This window comes from Macrobrachium rosenbergii, chromosome 14, assembly GCF_040412425.1.
Source record: "Macrobrachium rosenbergii isolate ZJJX-2024 chromosome 14, ASM4041242v1, whole genome shotgun sequence".
NCBI classification, from domain to species: domain Eukaryota; kingdom Metazoa; phylum Arthropoda; class Malacostraca; order Decapoda; family Palaemonidae; genus Macrobrachium; species Macrobrachium rosenbergii.
The window spans coordinates 56,489,771-56,514,392 of NC_089754.1; the positions used below are offsets into that span (position 1 = coordinate 56,489,771).

At 36.5% G+C, this 24,622-nt stretch overlaps 1 protein-coding gene across 2 annotated transcripts; it reads left to right on the plus strand.

Annotated features, from left to right (window-relative positions):
- The first annotated feature begins 6,396 nt into the window (after positions 1 to 6,396).
- On the plus strand, positions 6,397 to 23,097 carry ifc (delta4-sphingolipid-FADS-like protein ifc). Of its 2 annotated transcripts, XM_067117012.1 has the most exons (7): positions 6,397 to 6,666; positions 10,949 to 11,125; positions 12,903 to 13,042; positions 13,608 to 13,824; positions 15,780 to 15,988; positions 16,992 to 17,160; positions 20,779 to 23,097. In XM_067117012.1, the coding sequence occupies exons 1-6, from the start codon at positions 6,585 to 6,587 to the stop codon at positions 17,130 to 17,132; spliced, it is 966 nt and encodes a 321-aa protein (XP_066973113.1). In that variant the 5' UTR covers positions 6,397 to 6,584; the 3' UTR covers positions 17,133 to 17,160; positions 20,779 to 23,097. The 2 variants fall into 2 exon arrangements, with proteins under 2 accessions (XP_066973113.1, XP_066973112.1); XM_067117011.1 differs by having other exon boundaries at positions 6,416 to 6,666; positions 16,992 to 23,097.
- The last annotated feature ends 1,525 nt before the right edge of the window (positions 23,098 to 24,622 follow it).

Sequence of the window (24,622 nt, forward strand, 5' to 3'; positions counted from 1 at the left end):
CTTTGAGGTTTTCCTCCTGTTACACCTTTCAAACCTACTTACCCTCAATTTCCGTTTCAGCGCTGAATGACCTCATAGGTCCCAGTGCTTGGCCTCTGGCCTAAACTCTGTGTTGGCGCAGTCTTTGAGCTTATATTGTGTTTTGTACTTCGCTTTGAACAAAAGATTTTAGGTAAAAATATCGGAGATGGCTGCCAAAGCAAGGCGTGATTAGACATGGATTGCGTTTAGCGTGTACATTATATATAAATGTACTTGCTTAAGAATTCAAGGAGTCGATGGGAAATCAGGTTCGAGTTCTTCCTAACTGCCCTCGCTTCCCGTTCCAGAGTGTTGTTCAGTCACGCATGCCCACATCCACACGCATGCATATATATATATATATATATATATATATATATATATATATATATATATATATATATATATATATATATATATATATATATATATATATATATATATATATATATTATATATACATACATACAATATATATTTATATATATAATATATATATATATATATATATATATATATATATATATATTTATATTATATATATACAGTATTTATTATATATATATATATATATATAGTGTGTGGTTAAATACAGGAACGTGGTTCCAGGAACTGCCAACTACCTGGTTCTTAGCAAGTCTTCTGGGATGAAGTTGCTAGCCCCATGCTTTTTCCACCATTGCAACGACCTACCACAGCCCACTTTCAGCAAAAGAAACGTGCCAAAGACGTTCTTCTGTTGGGTTGAACTTTTCCTAGTCCATGCCCAGGTTCCTCAAGCAAGAATTACCCATTCACAAATAAACTGTAGAGAGAGAGAGAGAGAGAGAGAGAGAGAGAGAGAGACTCCAATTTACTGGAATATAATAATCATAAACAAAAGGAGTGAGACAGTAGGCTATGCAAGCCCAAGAGAGACAAGGTCTGCCTAATTGGGTGGAGTCGCCTCCCACCTGGGGTAACTATGTAGGTGATGACGTATCTTAGAGGTACCTGCTCATTACGGCAATTCACCTGCTGACGCAATAAGGAGGTAGACAAGGCTCCGCCTACGTGGGGGATTTTGGGGGGAAGTGAGCGGACTTTCTCTTTCTCTTGGCCTTGGGGCTACGTGTAAACCTTTTCAGACTACGGTTTAATGATTACTTCCGCGTGTTGAATGAATTTGTCATGGAAGGATTTCAAAATACAATTGATAAAAGAACGCGAACTAAATACTATTTATTGTGTTGAGTGAATTGAAAAACCACGTGTAAATTATTGATGACATTCTCTGCGATCCCACTGCAACAACATACGTGATTTATCTGATTCGGGAATCAATTTAAAGATTAAAGATTCGTGTAAAGTCCGGGTAAGAAAATTATAAAGCGAGAGTGATGCGCCAAGACCACTCTCTCTCGGTGGTCTTGGTTCCCGTAGGGGTATAGTGCCGTCAGTGCACCTCGCGCGGTGCACTGTAGGCATTATTTAAGGTTCTTTGCAACGTCCCTTCGGCCCCTAGCTGCAACCCCTTCCGTTCCTTTTACTGTACCTCCTTTCATATTCTCTTTCTTCCATCTGACTTTCCATCCTCTCCTAACAATTGATTCATAGTGCAACTGCTTTGAGGTTTTCCTCCTGTTAAACCTTTCAGACCTTTTACTGTCAATTTGCCGTTTCAGCGCTGAATGACGTCTTAGGTCCCAGTGCTTGGCCTTTGGCCTAAGTTCTATGTTCAGTTCAACTCAATTCGGTGGTCTTGGATGGGCCCGCCCTGAATTGGCAAGCTGCCTCACACACACACACACGTGACGTCATCGCCTGGACGTTTTCGTACAGGTACCCGCAGGTTATTCTTTTGAATAATGAGATGTTGCCCGCAAAGACATCATAACTAATGGATGGGCGTTGTCTGTCATGCATACTTGCCAACCTAGAATATTGGGAAATAGTAATATTATATATACATTTTTAAATAGGGTTAATGTCTTCTCCGAACGCGGCTGGTAATCACGAATTGATTTTTTTCGCTTGGTCATGAGACTCGGGCGAATGTGATGGTGAGTTCCCGCACGTGACTGCAGACTTGTTGTATACATGGCCGTTAGCACTTTGCTGATATGTTGGATACATGTATACAACAGTGTATGACTCTCTCTCTCTCTCTCTCTCTCTCTCACTGTGCATCCATAAACGTCATCATCTTATACAGAGAGAAATATCGGTTTCATTTCCATCGCTTTGTTCAGCTTTTGCATGACTGGTCACTTCTGGAACTGAAATATTGTGTTTTAAACAATCTGATGAATTGTTGCGTACCTTATTAAACATGCGTTGTCAATGCATGTTTCCGACATGCGTGGATGCACCTTAATACTACAGTATGACCAAATGAAACATGATAAAAGGTATTACATGTATAAGGACCACCAATAAATATTTGCATTAGTAAGTGAGTCTCTTGTCTACTCAAAAATTCCAAGACGAATTTTTTTTCATCTCGTTTCTGTCTAATTTTTTTCAGGTCACGAGAACCCATCACCTTTGAGCTATAACTGTCAAATTTCATCTTTAGTTTTCGTCCAGTTGCGCATCGTATCAGATCAAGATTGCTATTTTAACAGCTTGACCACGATAACGAGTCAAAGAATTGTAAAGACGTGACAAAACCAGTGTCAAAGATCTGTCTGGCGTGACAGAGGATCTTTCGTTTATTGTGAAAGGTCATACTTTTTTTTTTTTTTTACAAAAACATCATAAGAGATTCTACAATTGCCATGTAACATTTACACAGAGTCACAGAAATTTCTATTTGCGAAAATGTTATGAATCTTAGATTTTGTGAATCTTCGATAAATGAGATGCCATGTAAGAGCCAAATAGGCTTAACCTTAAATGCCTGTTTATGAAAATGTTCTCTATGGAATGGAATATAGAATTTTGACCAAAAGGCCAAGCCCTGGGACCTATGAGGTCATTCAGCGCTGAAGCGGAAATTGACAGTCTGAAGGTCTGAAAGGTGTAACAGGAGGAAAACCTCAAAGCAGTTGCACTATGAAACAATTGTTAGGATAGGGGACAGTAAGATGGAAGAAAGAGAATATGAACGGAGGTGCAGTAAAAAGAATGAAAGGGGTTGCAGCAAAGAACCTTAAGCACTGCCTACAAGATTATGTAGTCAAGCGTGAGCCACCATACAGGAAACTGAATTCATCGCATCCGTAACCAACCGCAGTTATCAAATCTGATAAGTAAAAGTTCATGTGCTCTTATCTTTAATAAAGTTGTCAACAGGCAGGTTTAAATGCCCGGAGAAAATTCTTTGTTCCTGTCCCCGTAGGGAAATAGTGCCGTAAGTGCACCTCATGCGGTGCACTGTAGGCATTATTTACTTAAGGTTCTTAGTGGCGTGCCTTCCTTAGGCCCCTAGCTGCAACCCCTTTCGTACCTTTCACTGTACCTCCTTTCATATTCTCTTTCTTCCATCTATTAAGATTGATTCATAGTGCAACTGCTTTGAGGTTTTCCTCCTGTTACACCTTTCAAACCTTTTACTGTCAATTTCCGTTTCAGCGCTGAATGACCTCATAGGTCCCAGTGCTTGGCCTTGCTTGTTACAGCACGGAAAGAAGAATTCTTCGGCAGGGCCTGAACTTCAGTGCTCAGTCTACGTTGGTTCCTTTTAACTAAGAAACTAGATCTTAAAAAAAAAAAAAAAAAAACTTCTTCTAACCAGTTTTGGCGAGAAGAAACCCAAATAATAATTGTCCTTTCCCAGAAAAGAGGTATGACCATGTCAATGGACTTCTCTGTTGGCGGGAAGCGGTTCAGATTCTATGTTAACTATCGTGACCAAATGGGAGAAGATTGACTGCTTCTCAAGTAATAATATTAACGCTGCAAAACTCTCAGTATTAGCAAAATAAATCTGGTCCAGAACGGAGAGATTTTAAAGACTTGATTATCATTGGCTAGTTATACGGGCTGTTAATTTACAACTTTAAAAGCAACGAGCACGTCCTTTCTAGTGAGCGAATGCAAGACTTTAGAGATCTTTCAAGAAACGAGGCAACAAAAAAATATGACATCTTAAGGGCGCGTTCATTTTGTATTACATTCCAGGATTGCGTTTATCTCAGGGCCACATTACCATCTGCGGGATACATTATTGTTCTTGAGATGACAAAATAGATTTCACCAAGAAAAAAGTACTGATTAGTGACTGATTGATCGATGTATAGATTTCAGGCATATGCCAAGCACTGGGGCAACTAAGGCCATTCAGCGCTGAAACGGAAATTGACATTGAAAAGGTTTGAAAGGTGTAACAGGAGGAAAACTTCGCAGCTGCACTATGAATCAGTTGTTAGGAGAGGGTGAACAGTAAGATGGAAGAAAGAGAATATGAACGGAGGTACAGTAAAAGGAATGAAAGGGGTTGCAGCTAGGGGCCGAAGGGACGCTGCGAAGAATCTTAAGTAATGCCTACATTGCACCGCATGAGGTTCACTGACGGCACTACTTTCCTACGGGGTACTGACTGGTGAGAAAGTTGAACAACTTCCGGAAAAAAAAAAAAAAGCGTAGTACAATGGAACACGAACCAAAAGTAAATAAAGACACTGGAGCGTGATACTAATAACAAAACCTACACGGTACCGCAACTGTGATAATAAGAATCATTTGTATTACAGCGGGAATCTCCGGTAGCACTTTCGATAGCAAAGGACCTTATGTGCTATTCAGCAATGAATGAAGACAACCAGACCTTCGCAGTGTGATAGCCGCGAATCTAGATAGGAGCTTGAGTCTACAACTAGCAGTCGTTTCGAAAGCAAACGCCTACTCGACGATTCTTGGTCGCTCTGTATAAAACGGAAGAAGCCCCCCCCTCTCCCTCTCTCACAACACACACACACACACACACATATATATATACATACATATATATTTTTTACTAGTTCCTCAATGGACGGGTGGGTACCGTTCTCAGCTAGCACTCTGCTGGCCCCGCTTTCGATTCTCCGACCGGCCAATGAAGAATTAGAGGAATTTATTTCTGGTGATAGAAATTTATTTCTCGCTATAATATGGTTCGGATTCCACAGTAAGCTGCAGGTCCCGTTGCTAGGTAACCAATTGGTTCTTAGCCACGTAAAATAAATCTAATCCTTCGGGCCAGCCCTAGGAGAGCTGTTAATCAGCTCAGTGGTCTGGTTAAACTAAGGTATACTTAATGTATATATTACTGACAGGACATCATTAATTGGGGTCCTGTCAGTAATTGTATTAATGCATAGAACAGTTGTGTAAGTGATAAGGTTAATATGTATATATATACATATATATAATTTATATATACATATCTCATGATGTAAGGTCCTCTGTTTTTATAAATTTTAAAATTGCCAATTAAGTCAGTCAGAAAAACGTGACTATTTTGACCTGTAAAATCATATCACTTTCACATTTAAAATAATGAAATTACTTAGTACACCAAGAAGTGAACTGCCGAAAATCTGTGCACGGAAAAGCCGATAGGTTTGCAGGAATATCTTCCTGGGTCTAGTCTCTCATAAAGCGATGAATATTGAATAAGTCGAATGAATATTGAATGAGTCGGAATGAAACTTAAGTGCGTAAATAGAGAAAAATGTAAATCAGTAAACACTAGTATCCACATCCACCGGCATTACTCTCCAAATAAAAGAATAAAGTAATATTGTGTCGTTGATAAGTAGCATTACAGCCTCCCTTAAACTTACAGACATTATTATTATTATTATTATTATTATTATTATTATTATTATAAACCAAGCTGTAATTCTAGATGGAGAAGCAGGTTCTCTAAATTCAAAAGCTCCAAGAGGGAAAGTAGTTCATTAAAGAAAATGAAATAAAAAAAATTATGTACGAGAAATAACAAGGAAAATACATAGGTTAAGAAAGTCAGTTATTATGAAATGAGTTTTACGTGCATTAGAAATCAGCATGAACTTCTGAAATTCCAAGACTCGAATAAGATTATTTACTTGATTCAAGAGGGAACGAAATTTCAAGAGAGCTGTGTTGTATCGAACATCGTAAGATAATAGGCAAAATTGTTAGAATTAACAAAATATTTAGCAATATGCGGTGGACTTTATATAAGCGTAGGGAGATCCGAGTGCAAAGGATGATCAGAATTATGAGACATCTTATAAATCTTGCACGCTATCGATAACTCTCTCTTCACCAGAACTGTGTTGTGTAGTGTAAAAGTTTCTCATTGAACAGTTAAAGTTATGATTTAGGTTGAAAAGATTGTTGACTAATATATCTCATGTAGGCTGAAACGATCGATATTTAGCATCACTTATGAGATAGTCTGCCATCCAGTGGCTAAATACAGCCATGATTGGCAACGCTGCCCAACAAAGCGGTGGCCTTCCCCGGGTGTCCCTCCCCAAATCCCAACCAGGGAGCATCCCGGCGAGTAGCTGTAGCTAGCAGGCTGCTGCAGGCGGCCTGTAGACTCAGTGAGACTTGGGATGTGACGAAGTGAAGGTGTAGCGAAGTAAGCCGGTAAAATATAAACCATAATGGGTCAGCATGTGTCGAGAAGTGATTTTGAGTGGTCATACACCGCCGAGCCACATGCAACGAGGAGAAAAGAGATCTTGAGTGAGTATTATTGGTTATGCGCCCCTGTCATTCAGATTTGTATAACGTCCTTTTTTCAGCCCAATTTTCGATGAATTAAAGAGGTTGTGCCGCACTGCTGCTGCTGCTGCATCTGACTGGGCTTGTATATAGGCGGGCTTAAGTGACCACTTTTGGGTTTGATGTCTGTCGACAGGACACCTGCTTTCCCCAGAACAGACAGCCGTCTGAATTTGGTTGGTTGCTGTGGCCTTGAACTGAAAAGTCAAATTGCTGTGACTTGCCCTCCGGCGCCCGTGGTAGGGGGGGAAATTTCATTTTCGAAGGGCACTGACTTAACCCAGTTTTAATGCTTGCAGCTTGTGCAGGCTATACCGGCACGATGAGGAACGCGTGCAAAGTGAATGCAGATTCATGCACATGTCGCTGAATTTTGTATATTTAAGGAAAATGACGTCATGAACGTAAATAGATGAGTGTTGCATTGTGGCTAAGTTAAAAACGGGCGAATGCGTGACCAGTCCGACACTTACATAACGTTCTCGTATGACAGTCAAATTTCCACTTTCATTTAATTGTGGTTGCATTTAGAATAGAAACCTAGTAAATAGCACAAGCCTGTTAGGCGTAGAAATTTTGTTTTTTATGTATAAAAGTAATAATTTACCGGCCGAAAGAACAGCAGGCAGCTGCTCTAGTGTTGGGCAGTTGAAACCGTTAAGGCCATGAGGACGAAGGCTAATAAAAAAAAATAAAATGTAGGACAGTATTGGATTTACAAACCAGATCTCAGGATGGGATATATGGTATCAAGTTACAGGTACGTCTTTTGAGAAAAAGGATAAGTCGTGAATGGAAAATTTACCGAATTTATAATGGTATAGGGAAACTCATAGTGAGCTTAGGAAATATTAGTGGGTTGTTTGGACATTTATGTATACCAATTTTAATCGCTGCTTAGCACACTTGAGCTAGCGTTAGTTAGGTCTTTAATTTCAGCAGCCCAGAATGCTGTGGCTTTGCATACAAATGAAGATTTAGCAGCCACAAGTTTCATATATATTTACATTTTTGTATAATTATGGCTTTGGATTTGTGGCTGGCATACAGTTGTTGAATGAACAGTGACTTACAATGAGGATGAATTTCAGGTCATTTGCATTGTTACTGAATACATGATATATATATAATATATATATATATATATATATATATATATATATATATATATATATATATTGAATATTCATTTTGTTTTTGTACAATCTTTATACAATAAGTAGAATGTTGTGAATAGTTTTGAATTGACATCTTTACCATGTATGACTTTTTCTCATATTAATAGTATAAAAAGGTCTAAATTTAGATATGGACAGCAAAAGATTTAAACAAGGCTTAAAATGGTAACATTGAGATTATAGTATTAGGTATATGCCCATGAAGCTGTTGCTATAGACCATGGTTAACAATAAAGAAATAGCCAAGTAAAAGACTCAAGAACTAAAAAAAAAAAGCTTTATTTTCAATTTCTCCCCTTTTAAAAATCTGGAATGGCATACTTCCTGTGTTTGTTGAGCGTTATAGCTACCATGTTTTGATGTAAGTTAAGGGGAGTTAACTGCTCTCTCTCTCTCTCTCTCTCTCTCTCTCTCTCTCTCTCTCTCTCTCTCTCTCTCTCTCTCTCTCTCTCAGGATCACCTCTCTCTCTCTAGATAAATCTCTATCTCTTGATGATCTTATTCAGGGAGATTCACCCAGTAAATGAGAATAATATTGAGTAATGATGGTGATTAGGAAAAGTAGATAAATTTTATCTCAGTGTTTGTTTGCTCCAAGTATCAACAAGTTTTTGATTTTTATGATTTTATTCAGGGGAGATTAGATACCAGTAAATGAGAATAATATTGAGTAATGATGGTGATTATGTAATCGTTAGGTTCAGTTATCATGTTTGCACTTCACAGGATATTATATGGAGTGATGAGTTGAGATATGAAGTTTTAAAGTTTTCTAAATAGTTTGTGCAGTGTTTGTTTAAGCTCCAAGTATCAACAAGTAAATTTACTCCTGAAGCCTTAATGATTTTATGAATGGTAGAGGAATGTCCATCAGAATATAAAGGATTGATTTTGAATGTGTACCAGTTGCAGTCTTTGGATTTTTTGAGTAAATGGGTGCATTTTTCAACTGAATAATTGACAGCTGTGTAGTGTCAAAGAAACATGGTTCTTTTCTTGCATCAAAGGAATAGTGGAAGAATGAAGGTTTTGATATAAAAGTTGGTTTTTTTTCATTGAAACATGGAAGAATGAACATATGGAATTAGTTGGTTTTTCCAATAGCCTATCAGGCATTTAATGGCTTTTTGAGACTTCTTCTTGGTGAACAAGGTTACTTTTAAAATCACTTCAGTACAGATGTAAAATATAATTTGAAAGTTTTAATTCGTTTTTTGGAAGTAGTTGGTTAACCCATTCCCTCCCATCCCCTAGTTCAGCAATAATTGAGAATCATAGTGGAAGAATGAAGGTTTTGGAATATGGAAATAGTTGGTTAACCCATTCCCACCCATCCCCTAGTTCAGCAATAATTGAGAATCATAGTGGAAGAATGAAGGCTTTGGAATATGGAAATAGTTGGTTAACCCATTCCCACCCATCCCCTAGTTCAGCAATAATTGAGAACCATAGTGGAAGAATGAAGGTTTTGGAATATGGAAGTAGTTGGTTAACCCATTCCCACCCATCCCCTAGTTCAGCAATAATTGAGAACCATAGTGGAAGAATGGAAGTTTTGGAATATGAAAACAAGTGAAATAACCCACAGGGATCCAGCATAACCTAACCTAGTGTATTGTACTGGGTCATAACAGATCTGTCATTGTTTCTTGGGCGCCCTAAATCATAAAGTGAAACCGTACAGGCATCTTTCCACCTAACCGTACCTGTGATATCATACATCATAGTGAAATAATATTTGCTGGCTAACATGCCATGATAATTTGTTGTCTTTGTGCCTCCACCAGCCTGTGCTGATGCTAAGACAGAATGTTTCCCACTATGATCTCCCTTTATTGTCTGGATGAGGGGTTGTAGTTAAGCAGACCTTTCCAATAAAAATTAATTTCAGATTTATCAGAATCACACAAAAGCTCCGTAAAACCCATGGTCACATTTAAAATGTATTTGGTGTTTAGAAACCAACGTTCATTGAAGTGCAATATTGTGTCCACGTCAGAGTTATAAAAATAGCATTTAGTACCATCAGAAAAACCTTAGCTTATTCCACATTAAAATTAATATTAATTAATCTGATTGTTTTTAGAGCCAATGCACATCCAAATATGGCTTTTCTGAATGCAGAGTATTTTGACACGCATTTTGTAATTATATTCACAAATTGTTCTGAAACCGAGCTTTTAAAAGATTGATAATGCACTAGAGAGCAGTAACCACATGGCTAACTGGATTTCAAAGCCATGACAGATGCAGAGAACTCTGTAAAAATCCTGAAAACCTGAAGTCCATCACTGAGTTTGGCAGATGTTGCCACAACAAACATGCACAATTATCTTGGGGAGATCACCATACTTTTGGGGAAAAAGAACAACTTTTTATTATGTCAGCAGGTCACTGTCAGGAGTAGAAAACTACAAAACAAACTGTGATTACAAACAGAGCATTTGCAACACTGAGGCACATTCCTTGGTTCAAGGGTTCTTGCCGTGGATCAGTTTTTATGGGAGAGAGAACTGAAGCAAGGTTAATTTGAATAGCATGTTCAGTTACATTTGAGAGATAGGGAGGAGTTGCAAAGTGAAAAGGAAGAATCTTTTGTGCATATCATGCAACGATCCCCACCAAGAAGTTTAAATTATGTTCTCTTGTGATTAGCCATCTAAGTTTAGGAACTTGAGTAAATGACTGTTAAGAGAAAAAGAATGTGTATACAGTATTGCAGATTACAAAGTAGAAGTCTATACCTGAGTGTTGTGAGGTTAAGACAACATTTCATGGCATAGAATTAATGAGGTAAAAAGAACGATAGGCAGCTTGGCAGTGTGACTTGAGTTAGAATTTTTTGTTGGCAGATCAGTTGGTCAGACAACTATTTATAAGCTGTTGAAAACAATGGCTTCATATTTTTTGTATTTATAATCAGAAACTATACAGGCTGCATCTTAAAGTAAAAGAATAAGAATTGTGGTGACACCATGTAGAGAAATTTTAAAATTTGTTCACAGACATTTTATTTTGTAGGTCATTTCACATATCTTTAGTACTAATTTCCTTAAAACTTTCAGAGAAACATCCAGAAATTAAGAACCTTTTTGGCAATGATCCAAATTTGAAGTGGTGGGTCTTGTGCCTGGTCACATTCCAGTTTGTCTCGCTCTTCGTCATTCGTGACCTCTCGTGGATGTGGGTTCTTATATTATCCTACTGTATTGGAGGGACCATCAATCACTCGCTGATGTTAGGTAAGTAGCTCTTTTCATATACTCTGATAATTTGGGCCTTTTGTTTCTTCTTGCATTAATGGTTATTTGGAACGTAATTTTTATTTATATGGAACTAATTAATATATTTGTGTTACAGTTCTTTTATTTTAGGACTTGCAGATGTAAAATTGTATTGTTGAGAGTTGTGAAGCATAGCAGCTGAGGGTCTTTACTAATGAAATTGGTGTTGGTATCATTGAAGAATTTAGTATTTAGTTTTACACCAAGTGTATAATAAACTTTTTAAGGGAAATGTCATTGAGTATTTAGCTTACCTTAGATTATCTGGTATGGAAAGAACAAGTATGAGCTTTAAAAGATGAAGACAGAGAATTATGTTGACTGTAGGGGCATTATGTTTAAAATTGTCTGAACAGCGTATAGTATGACCTTTTTAGGTTCAGAACATTTGTTCCCATGAGAGTACAAACTTTTGTCTATAGTATGGTTATTCTGTACATGCAAGCTGGCTCAGTCATTGAAGCTTGGTGACAAGGTAGTTATTTACCAGCAGTTAGGCGAGGGGCCTGGGGATACCAACCACTCCCCTGAATATCAATCAACCATGACATTTTCTCTAACAAGACTCCTTTTGTAATGGTTGTTGAAGTTTACCAAACCAGGTTGTAATTTTTGTTTTGACTTGTTTTCATCATGACTTTGGTTTCATTTTCAAGAAAAGTGAAAAGTTCTGATGTCCTGTGTATGAAGGTGTGTGTGTGTGAGCTTTTTGCCACCCATGAATGTTGATCATTGCTCTTTCTGTTCTTTTTACAGTGATTCAGTGTCCTCACAAGATTCACTGTGTTGGAGGGTTCTGATTGGGTACCCTCCCAGTGAGAGAAGTTCAGGACAAAGAGAAGATCCAAGAAGATATTGTTGGTGTTGTCAGGAGGTAATACCCTTCCTTTCATACTTAAGACTGAGGTCAACTTCTGCTGTGAACCCTGCTCCATCTTTTGTGACTTTCAGGACGTTTCCCTCAGGTTGCATAATTCATGGTGGTACTGGAAAGGATGGTTAATGACCATTCTGTCTACTTAACTCACATCAAGACAGTCGAGGGGGGGTGTCTGTGGATTTCTCCTGTACAGTCACAGACTCTTCCCCTACCTGTCATTCCTGCTGGTATTTTGTCAGTTTCTCTTTGGTGACCCACAGAGACTCAGGAACTACTGACTGCCATCCCTAGGTTTGTTTGGGGATCCATCCTTGAGTGGGCTGGTGACGATTCACCAGTACCGTGCGCCAGTATTATTTGGTACAAAAATACCTTCTTGTCTCATAGTGTGATTCACTTACATGACCATTCTGTGCTTGGTACTGTTTCTGGCCATTCATTATAGATGCAGTAGCACACATGCCTGCTCTGCTGTAACAAATGACAGCTCCAGCAAGAGGGGTTCTGCTGGTGGGGTTAGGACCGGCCAGGGCAGCCAGTAAGTCGAGGTTATGTGTCTTTACCCTCCACTTATCCTGTTTGCCAAAGGAAAAGAGTGTTTTTACAGCTGGGCGAGTGGGTGATACCCCACAGTTTCACTGCCTCCATCAGTAAATCAAACAGCTTGCACCAAGAGGCACATCCAAATATAAGCCTCAGGTTTGTATATTTAGAAAATTAAATTCATTCCTAAAATTTTCTGTATGTTTGGCCAGCTTATAAGAAGTTGGAAATTTTTTATTTGATTTACAATTATGGGCATATGTTTTAGATTTATGTGAGTGGTTTTACTACATGTCCGCTTTGTATTTACAGCAATCCATGAAATATCTCATAACCTAGCCTTTGGACACTCAAGACCTCTAGCAAATCGTATATTGGGTATTTTTGCGAATCTACCCATCACGCTGCCTTTTTCTGTGGCGTTCAAAGGCTACCATCTAGAACATCATAAGGTAAGACTTTACAGCAATATTGTGTTATTGTCATTAGATTAACTGAAACTAGTTATATAAGGATGATAAATAGGATAAAACCTTGCATTGAAATTATTGCTTTCTGTTTATGGTTTGTTTTTGGGCCAAGTTTATTCTTGTCACAAAGCAATTATATGCTAAAATGGTTCATATTTTAAATAAATCCTTTTGTCCTAAAATGTTTAATTGAAGAAAAACTTCTGACAAATACTGTACTGTTTCCATTATATATCCTTATAACAGTACAAGTTTTAATATAATCCTATGAATCGTGTACAGTAAATGCCTGTATTTCCACCCCATGGTTGTTATCAGATTCACCAGCCTATTTTTTATGTTGCTGAATCCCACTGTGTTTGTGTAGGATCCAGAATAGAATTTGGGGATTATGAATCAGGAATTTTGTCTCTTGTTAGAACTCTAGTGGCTTTGTGATGTATATCACACAGTATTGTATTTTGGAATTTACTTATTATTAACTGAATTTACATTGGCATCATCCTGTTCAGTATTTGTAAGTGTTAAGTGACTTCTTATTTTTCAGTATCAAGGAGATGAAAAACTCGACACAGACATCCCGACAAATCTAGAAGCTACTTTGTTTTGCACTACATTGGGGAAAATGATATGGATGTTTTTCCAACCGTTATTTTATGCCCTTCGTCCTATTATAACGTATCCGAAGCAGCCAACCTTGTTGGAGTTCATTAATACAACCATCCAGTTGAGCTTCAACTTTTTTGTATTCTATTACTTTGGTGGTAAGTTTTTATGCATGCAAGTATTTCATATGCAACCCATTGATTCCAAGTCATGTGATATTTTCGTAAAATGATTACTTTGAAGGTGAAGTCTTGTTATAATGACTTACTCATACTCATTCAAGGCTTCAAAACATAGTGAGCATTGCTTGTAGTATTTTCACTGTATGCTTCTAAGCCACCTTACAAAGTATGGTACATTCAGCACATAGTGGGATTTGAGTCTTGAGGGTTACTCATCAAATACCTTTGGGTCAAACGAGTGTGACCTATTTAAAGATGGGATCAGATTACTTTGGTGTAGGACTTTTTATTGAAATTAAGTAGTACACCTTATTTCATAACCACCTGTAATATAGTGTTAGTAATAGCTTCAACAATTATGTAGTAGTATTTAAATAAATATAAAAAAGTAAACTAGTTATTAAGATATACATGTGTATGTATATGTAAGGCAGTCCCCAGTTATCGGTGATCTGGTTTTATGGTGCTTGTCTAGTGATGAAGACAACTGGATTTTCGGTGCCGATAACCAAAGGCTGGTGTTGATACCCACCTAACAGGCGCCGAGCCCCGCTTATCGGCACTGATATTTGTCGATTTCCCGTTATTGGCAATTTTCAGTTATCGTCATGCTGTCGGGAACAGAACCCCTGCCAATGACCGGGGACTGCCTGTATTTATTCATACTCCCCAGAGTATTAATCGGGTCAGGTAAAATACTACTGTACAGTACTCATTAACATACTAAAAAGTAAGATAGCCAAGGTAAACACCTTTAGAAATTTTTATATTTTACAGCTGTGAATTGAATTTTATTAAAAGTTTCAGTTCCCTATCAAAATTGCTTACAGTATTTGCAGAACACAGCATTTTTAGATTCAAACATTTTTACAAGATTTCAAGTAATCACATGGGAAATCCAGTATAAAACAGGTTTTGACGTAGGAAAAACCTATTTTTGGTAGTCGCTGTTGAGTCCTCAAGGGGGTTACCTTCCATGGTCTACCAGAGCTCCATGGTGACCAAACTAATATCAAAGAATTCTCTTCTAGTTGGTCTTTTGGCCAGGTATTGTGTCGTAATGATTAACATTATAACACATGATGGCGTATATAATGGACTCAAAGATAAGAGTGCACTTTCCCTTATCTTCAGCGAAGCTGAACCCAGTTTTTCCAACGTCAAAAGAACCTGCAAGAAAGAGCAGTGAAATAGTTTAGTAACAAAAAGTTGCATTTGAATATAGTCTTGTCCTTCCCCACAAACATTCTCATATCTATAGAATTGTGAGCAGTTTATTCCAAAATTCATGTTAAGTGGTATATTTGAGTAATGACCTTTGTTTTAGAGATCTCAAATACTCTGTGGTATATATTATGAATTGGAATAAAATATTTATCTCTTGTATTTGGTGATGTTAGGTGATCATAAATCTAAAGGGGTAGCCAAATCTTCAGCTGCCATAAATATGATTAGTACTTGAAAATTTTGATTCATTAACGAATGAACTCTTTAACATTAGCAAGGTTGGAAGTCAGCACAGTCTTGTTTGAAAAGAAAGAAATTTCTACCTCACTTTGAGATTGACCTCTGTTTGAACTAAGAACATGCACTGTACCAGAGGATTTACCTGGTAAGACTGGCCACCTTGCATACCAGAAAGTTTTACTTAACTTTCTAACCCACCAGTGACTCAATTTGTATGGATATTCTACGCTGCCCATTAATTATTAATGAAAAAATATTAACATTCTTTTAATTTGTATTAAATAAAGTTCTCAGTGTATTTTTCCCCTTGTTTTCAACATATGGGCATTGTATTTTGTAAAAGCTTTCCATGTCATGCAGGTTCACAGGCTTGGGGCTTGCTCTCTGTGAATTTATATTCAGTGTTAATTCTAGATGATACTAGCAAGATTGTTCTAACTTTTGTTCTTATCTTCATGTTACAGGTAAGTGTTTGGTGTACCTTTCAGCTGGATCTCTTTTAGCAATGGGTCTTCATCCTGTGGCTGGCCACTTTATCTCTGAGCACTACATGTTTGAGCGTGGGTTTGAAACATACAGCTATTATGGCCCGTTGAATTATTTAACATTCAATGTTGGCTATCATAATGAACATCACGATTTCCCCTATATCCCTGGATGCAGACTTCCCAAGGTAAGTGTCTTATATAATAAGTAAATTAGTAAAATAAAAAAAAAAAGAATAACAATATAAATGTAATAATTGAATCTCAAAGAATTAGGAGTTTTATCTATTTTACTTCACATAAAGAATGAAGCATTGTACAATTGGCCCTTGACATTTTAATGTGCCAGGTTCCATATTCCTTGTGTCTTCCTCCCCCAGTTCCACCTCACCCATATCCCTCCTCACTACATCCATCCATCTGATCCGCTTACACCCCACACTCCTCCTCCCCATCACTTGCATGTTCTTAGCGCTCTAGATTGGTTCCACCTCCTCTCTTCTTATTGCATGGCCACAGTATCTCAAACAAGCTTCCCTATCCTTCTTTACATTACATATACTCCATATTCTTCTTATATCTTGACTCTCCCTCCTTTCCAGTAGTGATATTCCAGCAATCCATCTCACCATCGACATCTCGTTCCTCTCCAACAGTCCCTCCCCTTTCCTCTTAAGTGCCCAAGTTTCTGCCCCACATACTGGTATGGGCCTGATGACTGTAGGAAACTTAAGCCTTTTGATGTTATTCCAGCAGGATTGAGGTCTGCAATCTGGTTAAACCAAATTTTATAATCAGTCCTAGTAGGAGTACTGATATCAACCTCATGTCCCCTTCCTGTATAAGTGCCTGTATGCGTACATAAGATATTGGGTTTTTCCTAACTATTTAATTAAACTGGTGCCATTTCTCCCCCCCCCTTCAGTTGGATGGATATTTCTTCATAGGGCAAATATTTTCAACGGGGAGGAGCATGTGAAAGATAAAATTTAATTAAACCCTACCAAGGTGTTGCAGTCACCTGCCATCTAGTTTATTGTCATTAAAAGCTGCTGTGCAGTTAAAACCTTAAATCAAGCTAATGCTATGTAAGGGATTATTTTGTGTATGTGACCAGTTTTAAAAAAATTGTTTAATCTGTCAACTTTTAAAAACCTGTTTGTATGTAAATCTGTACCTTTTCCTTCACAGGTAAAAGAAATTGCCCCAGAATTTTATGATGACTTACCCCAGCACAAGTCTTGGGTGAAAGTAATCTATGATTTCATCAGTGACCCAGCTATCGGACCTTACGCGCGTATCAAAAGAAAGCACGTTGGTAAAGAAGACTAACTATTTTTATAGGCATGTTTTTAAATATGTAAGTTGGAGACTTAACTATTTTATGTCATAAAAACTAAATCCTAATAAGATTTATTTTCTGTATGGAAATGAACGTCTAGTAATTATTATAATGACACTGATGTGCATATCTTGTTAATCTGTAGATTTGCAGATCAGCAAGTAAATATCAAGAGTGACGTAATAACATATAAATTACATACATGAGTTGTGCATTGTTCATGGTATGTAACCAGAAATCACTTACAGTTTTTACATATATAAAAGTTGCTGTGTGCCAGAATTCAGACTTATTGGAGTACTCGTCTTAAATCAAAATAACATGTAATTTTCAGATTCTTCATAGGATATCCACAAGGCAGGACCCTATCTAAACAATGACACAGACCTGGAATTTATTCCCAAATAATCCCTTTTGAGTTTGTATTGACTGAGGCCAGTTAGGTTGCATTTAGTGCACTGATTATTTGAGACTATAACTGAATAAGTATTTTTCCATATTCATGCTTAAAGATTTTTCCGAATTATAGCTCTAGTTGGTTAAATTTTGTTATGCAGTGGTATATACTTGTAGTATTAATGTGTAAGCTTAATGACATTGATCTTCCTATTTTGCAACTAGATACTTGATTCAATGCTATGCTTGCATTAAGAACTTTGTCAAGAGGGGTTGTTGATGGCATTATTCTCCACAATATGAAAAGTATGCTACTTGGAATAACAAATGTAACAATCTTTTATGGCAGTTCATATGTGTATTTTATATACTGTATTTGCTGGCTTATAAGATATACCCCATTGTGTGGGGCATGCTCTGGAAAAAGAAGAATACCCATCTTTCTCTTGATTTTCATAGCCTTTCCAACCGAAGATTGTTTTGAAGCTTCTTATCTAGTAATATTCAAAAATTACTGTTGTGTCAAGACAGTAAAACTTGTATATTTTGGCTTGTTAGGCACCTGCCCTTTACGAAATACGGTACTGTATGCATTTTTCTGAATTATAGCAGTGGCCTTTACCCGACTCAGTGACTAGCTTAGGCTTTGACTGCCATTTCTCGCCTTTCTCTCGCTTTTGGGTTATACATTTTTGATATTGTAATTGTAGGCCTGTTAAAGGTATTTAACAGCAGTATTGTGATTTCTGTGCTACTGTATACAAAAGTTTATTACACTAGCAAAACACATCATTGGTGCTCTCTCTCTCTCTCTCTCTCTCTCTCTCTCTCTCTCTCTCTCTCTCTCTCTCTCTCTCTCTCTCTCTCTCTCTCTCTCTCTCTCTCTCTCTCTCTCTCTCTCTCAAATGTAATAAAGATTATTTTTCAAAATTTTGACAATGATGGAGACTGCAAAGTTCATGTTTCAGTTTGAGGGCATGGAGGTAGCAACAAGTGTAGAAGTGGACGATATGTAATGCAATGCAAAATTCACTGTAATCATAATGACTGATACTTGAAGAACACTGTTTACAATTATTGAGGCTTGTTGGTTTTTACGTTGGTGATGATGAGTAAAACCCTAATGAAAAGATGTGAAAAAAAGGTGATGCATGTATTGTTACTTTGATAAGGGTTAATGATACCCGTAAAGTATAGAACTTTTTTGAGTTTTTTATATTTGTTAGTATTTTATTTGCAATGGGACACTGAAAATTCTGAATACTAAAGATATGTTGTTACTCTAACTTCTTGTACATGCACTTCCAGCAGTTTATTACATCTGAGAGGGAGAGCTGTTATTTGTTAGCAAAACCAGCTGCCAGTAGCCCATAGGCTAAGCTTACATGCTGGCCTCCACTACAAAAGATGCACCATGATTTTACTTGAAAATTTTCTTAGGAAAAAAAAGGCATTCCTTATATGTTGGCAAATACAGTAAGTACATTTTTATATATCATCATTAAGCAATGGTCTCTAAACAATAGTTTTTCTATATAAAAGGGTATTTATCATTTATAAAGTCAGCATATCTCCTGATCATTTCAAGACCAAACAGAATTTTAATATACTATTGTGGTTGTGCATACCATGCTTCTTGTTAGGAATGCTATTCATTCCTTGTTTGTACCGCTGTAGTTGAAGAGAAACTGGTTTGGAGCTTCCATGAAAATATTATACAGTGAATGGCAAATGGAAATATTGTTCTTATGTGTGTGTGCTATCCTTACTTAAACTATTTAAAAAAAAATTTCTGATTTGGGAAGTATATTGTCCAGAAAAAGATGTACCATTGTCCAAAAAAAAGTTTAGGAGGTGCTTTCCAGAAAATTTTATTCTCCTGAAAAGCAAGTTCTCTTCTGAAATATACAGGGAAAGGGAATTTTCAATTTACAATATCATTAATTGGAGAAAAAGTCAAATTGGAAAGTGGCATAAAAAAAACTGCTAAAAAGATTGAACAAAACATTTTGAAATGATCACTGCATTAAAACATTTGAAAAAAGTTAACATGAGGAATGCAACAATTTTAGTCTTAAGACACAAAGGGTTTGTGTTTCCATGTTATAGGGAGAAGCTGGTTTTGTGGTTGATGCAAGGTTTTATGTAAATTTGCAAGAATCTTCATTAAAAAGAAAGACTTAAATATATCCCCAGGTCCAGATGGGTTCCACCCAAGGGTGATCAAAGAATTATTAAGAAGTTGCTTCTCATTTCATTCGCATTTACCAAGCATTTTTGGAGTAGGGAAAACATTGAACAACTGGAAAATGCAAAATACTACACAAATATTCAGTAGTTGTTCTAAGGATGAACCAGGGATCAACAGATCTATGAGCTCAATTTCAGTTCCTGGGAAGAACAGGAATTTGTCTTGTTAGAAGACATAAATAACCCATTTAGAATCATTCTCTTTGGCCAAATGCTTCGAGTGGTGTGCCTTTTGCACTTTCTTTATTAGCTGCTGCTACTACATTGATAGGTCTGTAAAAACAAAGCATTTGATAAAACATATCATTGTAATTAGAATATAAGTAGATCTCAGTTTCTCTACACTCTCTTGGCCTGAACTGTGAATTGTGTAAATAGTTGTCACTCACCTGCTGCGTTTGAGAGAAAAATCGACAGATATGTTCATTACTCCCACAAGATGTCCATCACAACTGGAATGTCTTGATTTAATCTCGCAACATTCATAAGATAATGGTATCCATTTTTTTCCAGCCAGGAATACATAGAAATTATTTAGAAGATCTGGAAAATGTTGTAAGGACCATTAGCAGATGCAGTGGTAAATTCATTGACTTTAATTTCCAGGTCGTGTAATATTCCTATGACACTTTTGTCCAAAGGGTAGTGAAAAAATTTTCTGAACATTTTTTTGGCCTTTGGTGCATGAAAGGGTTTTATATGGTGCTAGCCATTTAAGTAGATTTTAAGTAGTCTAAAAGCATTCTTCCATTTTTTGTTTTATAGTCTTTTGAGAATTATTATTTTACCAGAATTATTGTGGATATTTAATGTCCTACAGTATTTAAGAGGTACTCAGTTACTTCACCGAGTACATGACTGATAATGGTGAGAATTTCAGGTTTAGTGTATTACTTCAAAGAACAGAATTGTTTTGCCTGAAACAGGTTTCTGCGTACTTGTCTTATTTTAATATGTTTCACCATCCAGAACAATTTTTTTTTTTTTCAGGGGTACTATCAACCTTTCAAGTGTTATTCTTATCCAGCAGGACTTGTCTGCTTTCCTTTCTGAAAATTTAGGTATTGTCATGAAAATTAATTAAAGACAGACTATATGAAAGTTTATGCAATGTCTTTTAAGCTCTCTAAAAAAAACATCACCAAGAGGGTGGTTGTCAGGGGATGTTAACCTTTTCCTTTATACTATCAAGACTGAGAGTGCTGGCACCTCAGTGTAACTTTTAGTCTGAAAGACTTAAAATAGTAGTGTTGCTTTTATCTCAAAATGCAAATCTATTTAGTTATGTGTTTAAATGGCAAACTGTAAATAACATTGTTATTTTCAACACTTATTGTCATTCAACTGGCTTCTGTATTCAGAAAGTTATATTGGTCATAATTGCAGTGCATAATTTTATATCATTCTTGTTGTAGAGATTTAATTGTTAAATTATTTGGTTACTGTTATTACAGTATTCATATCTCCACCTCATGCTAATCCTATGAGCTGAAGTTTGAGGGCAAGTTTTTGTTGGGAGGGTAAATAAGTTAGGGCGTAATCGTTTTAAATTCTTACATTCACTTTCTTCTCACTGTAGTGTCAAAAAAATAACTGTGATTGTAGAATTTACTGTAGCACATATATATATGTCTGAGAAGCACATTTTTTTTTATTGATTTTTCATTTATATAGTCAGTTGAAAGGTTAGTTTAGAAATATATCACCTCCAAAGAACCTGAATATCGAAGCTAGGTGGTCTGTTGAAATAATTAGCTATGAACATACCAGTTGTAACAGTATTTTCCTGTTCTGTACATATAAGTATCTTTTCATATTAATGTGAAATAAGTTGATCACGCTGAATATTAATTCTTACTGTATAACTGAATGCATCTTATTTTTAGATTATGAACTAATTAATTGCTGTGTCTGCCAGAAGCATAATAATTGTAATGATCTTTGAAGGTTAAGCACAAACTGGAAAAATCGTTTGAGGAGCACATTATTTAGGGTATATATATTTATCATCATGTATGTACCTTTTTCTCATGTTGAGGTATAGTATGAAAAATACTTTCCTATTGCGCAGAATAAAGATGCTGGGCAATAGAAAGCGTATGTAACAAATTTGTTGAATATGGTAGTGTAGCAGTTGGATAACAAAGGATTCTTAATATCTCCCTACATACAGTTAATCAAGCCAAACACTGGGAAGCGAATGCTGATAAGCGACAGCAAATTTTCACGTATCGTGTTGCCTTGAATTGTGAATCATGGTGGATAGCTGAATATTTTTGAGCTACCAGTGTGGCATTTTTCATTTACAAGATGTTTGATTTCTTGAAGCATCTATGAAATCTCGGTGCTGTAGCTTTGTAATGTTGCTGACAGCCTTGATTTGGGCTTCTCTTTTGTTGTGTTAGAAATTTTTACATCTTTAAGAATTATATGCCTTCTAAGACTTAGTGTACAAAAAGTTGTACACATTTTTTGCAGAAGTCTATTTGTGGTGTATAGTAACTACCATGAGCAGTCCTGATTATACTGTGATAAATGGATTCTTGTTAGCTGTTACATAAATATGGATCTGCCATTATTGTATGTCAATACTCATTGTAGAATGTAGAGAAAATTTCTTTTTAAGTGTAGGTTTGAAACACTTGATGAATAATACTGAATGAAGAGGTAGAGGATAATTGGTAGGCGATCGTACACTGAGGATGAGAGTATTAACAAAGCTATTGTTAAATGTTATGGCAGTAGCATAAAGTACTGGAATTCAGGTACAGAACAGAAATGAGCCATGACAAGTGAACAATGGGGATGTAATAAGTTTAATGATGAAGTAGTTTGTTTTGGAAACCATGTCTTCTTGTTGAATGTGAACATCTGTAGGGAAAAGAATTTTGTTGGAAAGCTTGACGATGGCATGCAGTTTACTGCCATAAAGAGCCATGCAATTCATTTGATATATCTTACATATTTTATTTCATTTGAAATAATGGTACTGTATATGACAGTGAAGCACTAGTGGTTAAGCAAGAAGTTAAGAAGGAACCATTTTGTGGTGTTGATTACTGTCAGTGATGTATTTGTTTATTCATAACAGTGTAGGTTCTGTAGCTTGGGAATTGTCAGAAGTAATTCTAAGCAGGAAATGCTTCATAATGGTGCAGTATTCAGCATGGACTAAAGACTTGATGAGTGGAGGGAGTCTGTCAGAATTTGTGTGATTTTTCAGAAAGACACCATTTGATTTTTTTAAAGTGGTAACTTAGTAAAACTGATTGTAAACTGAAAAGCTTAATAAAATTATTTTCCATCAAAGTCTTTTGGTTGATTATTCCAGTAATTTTTAACATTGTGAATCTCATATATGCTTTGGAAGTGAATTTATTCATCATTTGAACATCATCTGATGTATAGTCAGTAAAAGAGAAGCATTTATAGAAATCAGTGTACAGCAATACCCTTGAAAGAGCAGTAACATAAATCTTATATTTGAAAGAGAATAAAAGTAAAATAAAAGTAGTGGTTCATGACATTAGTTTTCTTTAATATCCCTTTACATGGAGGATAAACTTATTTGCATGCGTAACCTTGTTTTAAATTTAAAAATTAATGCACAAGTCTGTAGTGTAACGGGAAAAATGCAATTATTACCAGAAGTTCAAGCTAGTAGATGCTACCAACAGATTAAAGCTGTTGAACGTCCTTCCACCCAAAAACTAAGACTTTGTTCTTAGATGAGGCTCATGGAGAGCAACTCGGAAAGTCTGACCCAACTTAGTCCCATGTAGTTGCTGTAAACTAAATGCTTTTGAATATTTTTCTTCCATTATTTTTCCTGTTGCCAGTATTAATGATTCATTGACAAAATGAGTAAGTAGTTGATTAAAGATTTGAATACCTGTAGAGCACAAAGAATGATGGCATGCCACCACATCTGTGGAATACCATTAGCTTATGTGGTCCAGTAAGTCAAATTATATCAAACCTGGTCCTCGGTGCTGGGTAAAATATTGAAGGCTGATGACCTGTACAGCACTGACGTTATGGAGTACATCAAAAGTTCTCCCAGAACTGTCACCAGTTACCAAATGTCACCCAGCAGGGGAAAGTAATTTCCTCTTGAGCAACATTGACTGATTATCTATTTATGGTATTAGATGGAATTGAGTTCTCCCCACATTTGCATATCCTGCGCTCTTTCTGCTTGACTTTACATAATCTACCCACTTCCTCCATGACTTCCTGTCTCCATACTCTTTCTGATCAATTATCTCTCACCCTTTCTCGCATATCCAAACCACCTTAATTTTTAGATGTCTTTTTTTCAGATCTTTTATACCATGTCTCTTAACAGTTAGTTATTTGTGATACTCCAGCCATGAATCGTATCATTCCATGCTAACATTGAAAATGTACAGAATAAGCAAAAAGATAAAGGCAAAAGTTATGTATTAATATTCAGTTGTTGACACAGCATAGAAGAATTCAATACATTGAGGAAAGACATACTGACGAATAAAATTGCAAGGTGTTATGTGCTACCATAGAGAACACTTGAAATAAAGTCCATATCAAGCGAAAACATGACAAACACAATGAAATATAAATTCTTCTTCTTCTTGATGTAGAAAAAAAATCAGCAATGCCAAGAATAATGGAATTAATTGAACACTACTGACAGCACCAAAGTATGCTGCCCCCAACCACTGACCAGTATTTAAAAAAATGCTTTGGGTAATGCAAATTAAAGAGTTAGACATAAACATGAGCAAGATCGGAAAGGTCAGAAAAAACTCCTAAAACAAATCTTAAATGGTTGGGACAAACAGGAGCAAGAGAA

What these genes read in the sequence shown, in the direction of transcription:
- ifc (XM_067117012.1), top strand. Translation starts at nt 6,585, where the DNA reads ATGGGTCAGCATGTGTCGAGAAGTGATTTTGAGTGGTCATACACCGCC. An exon ending in CAATCACTCGCTGATGTTAG is followed by an intron (nt 11,126 to 12,902) that starts GTAAGTAGCTCT and finishes TTGTATTTACAG; the next exon opens with CAATCCATGAAATATCTCAT. An exon ending in ACCATCTAGAACATCATAAG is followed by an intron (nt 13,043 to 13,607) that starts GTAAGACTTTAC and finishes CTTATTTTTCAG; the next exon opens with TATCAAGGAGATGAAAAACT.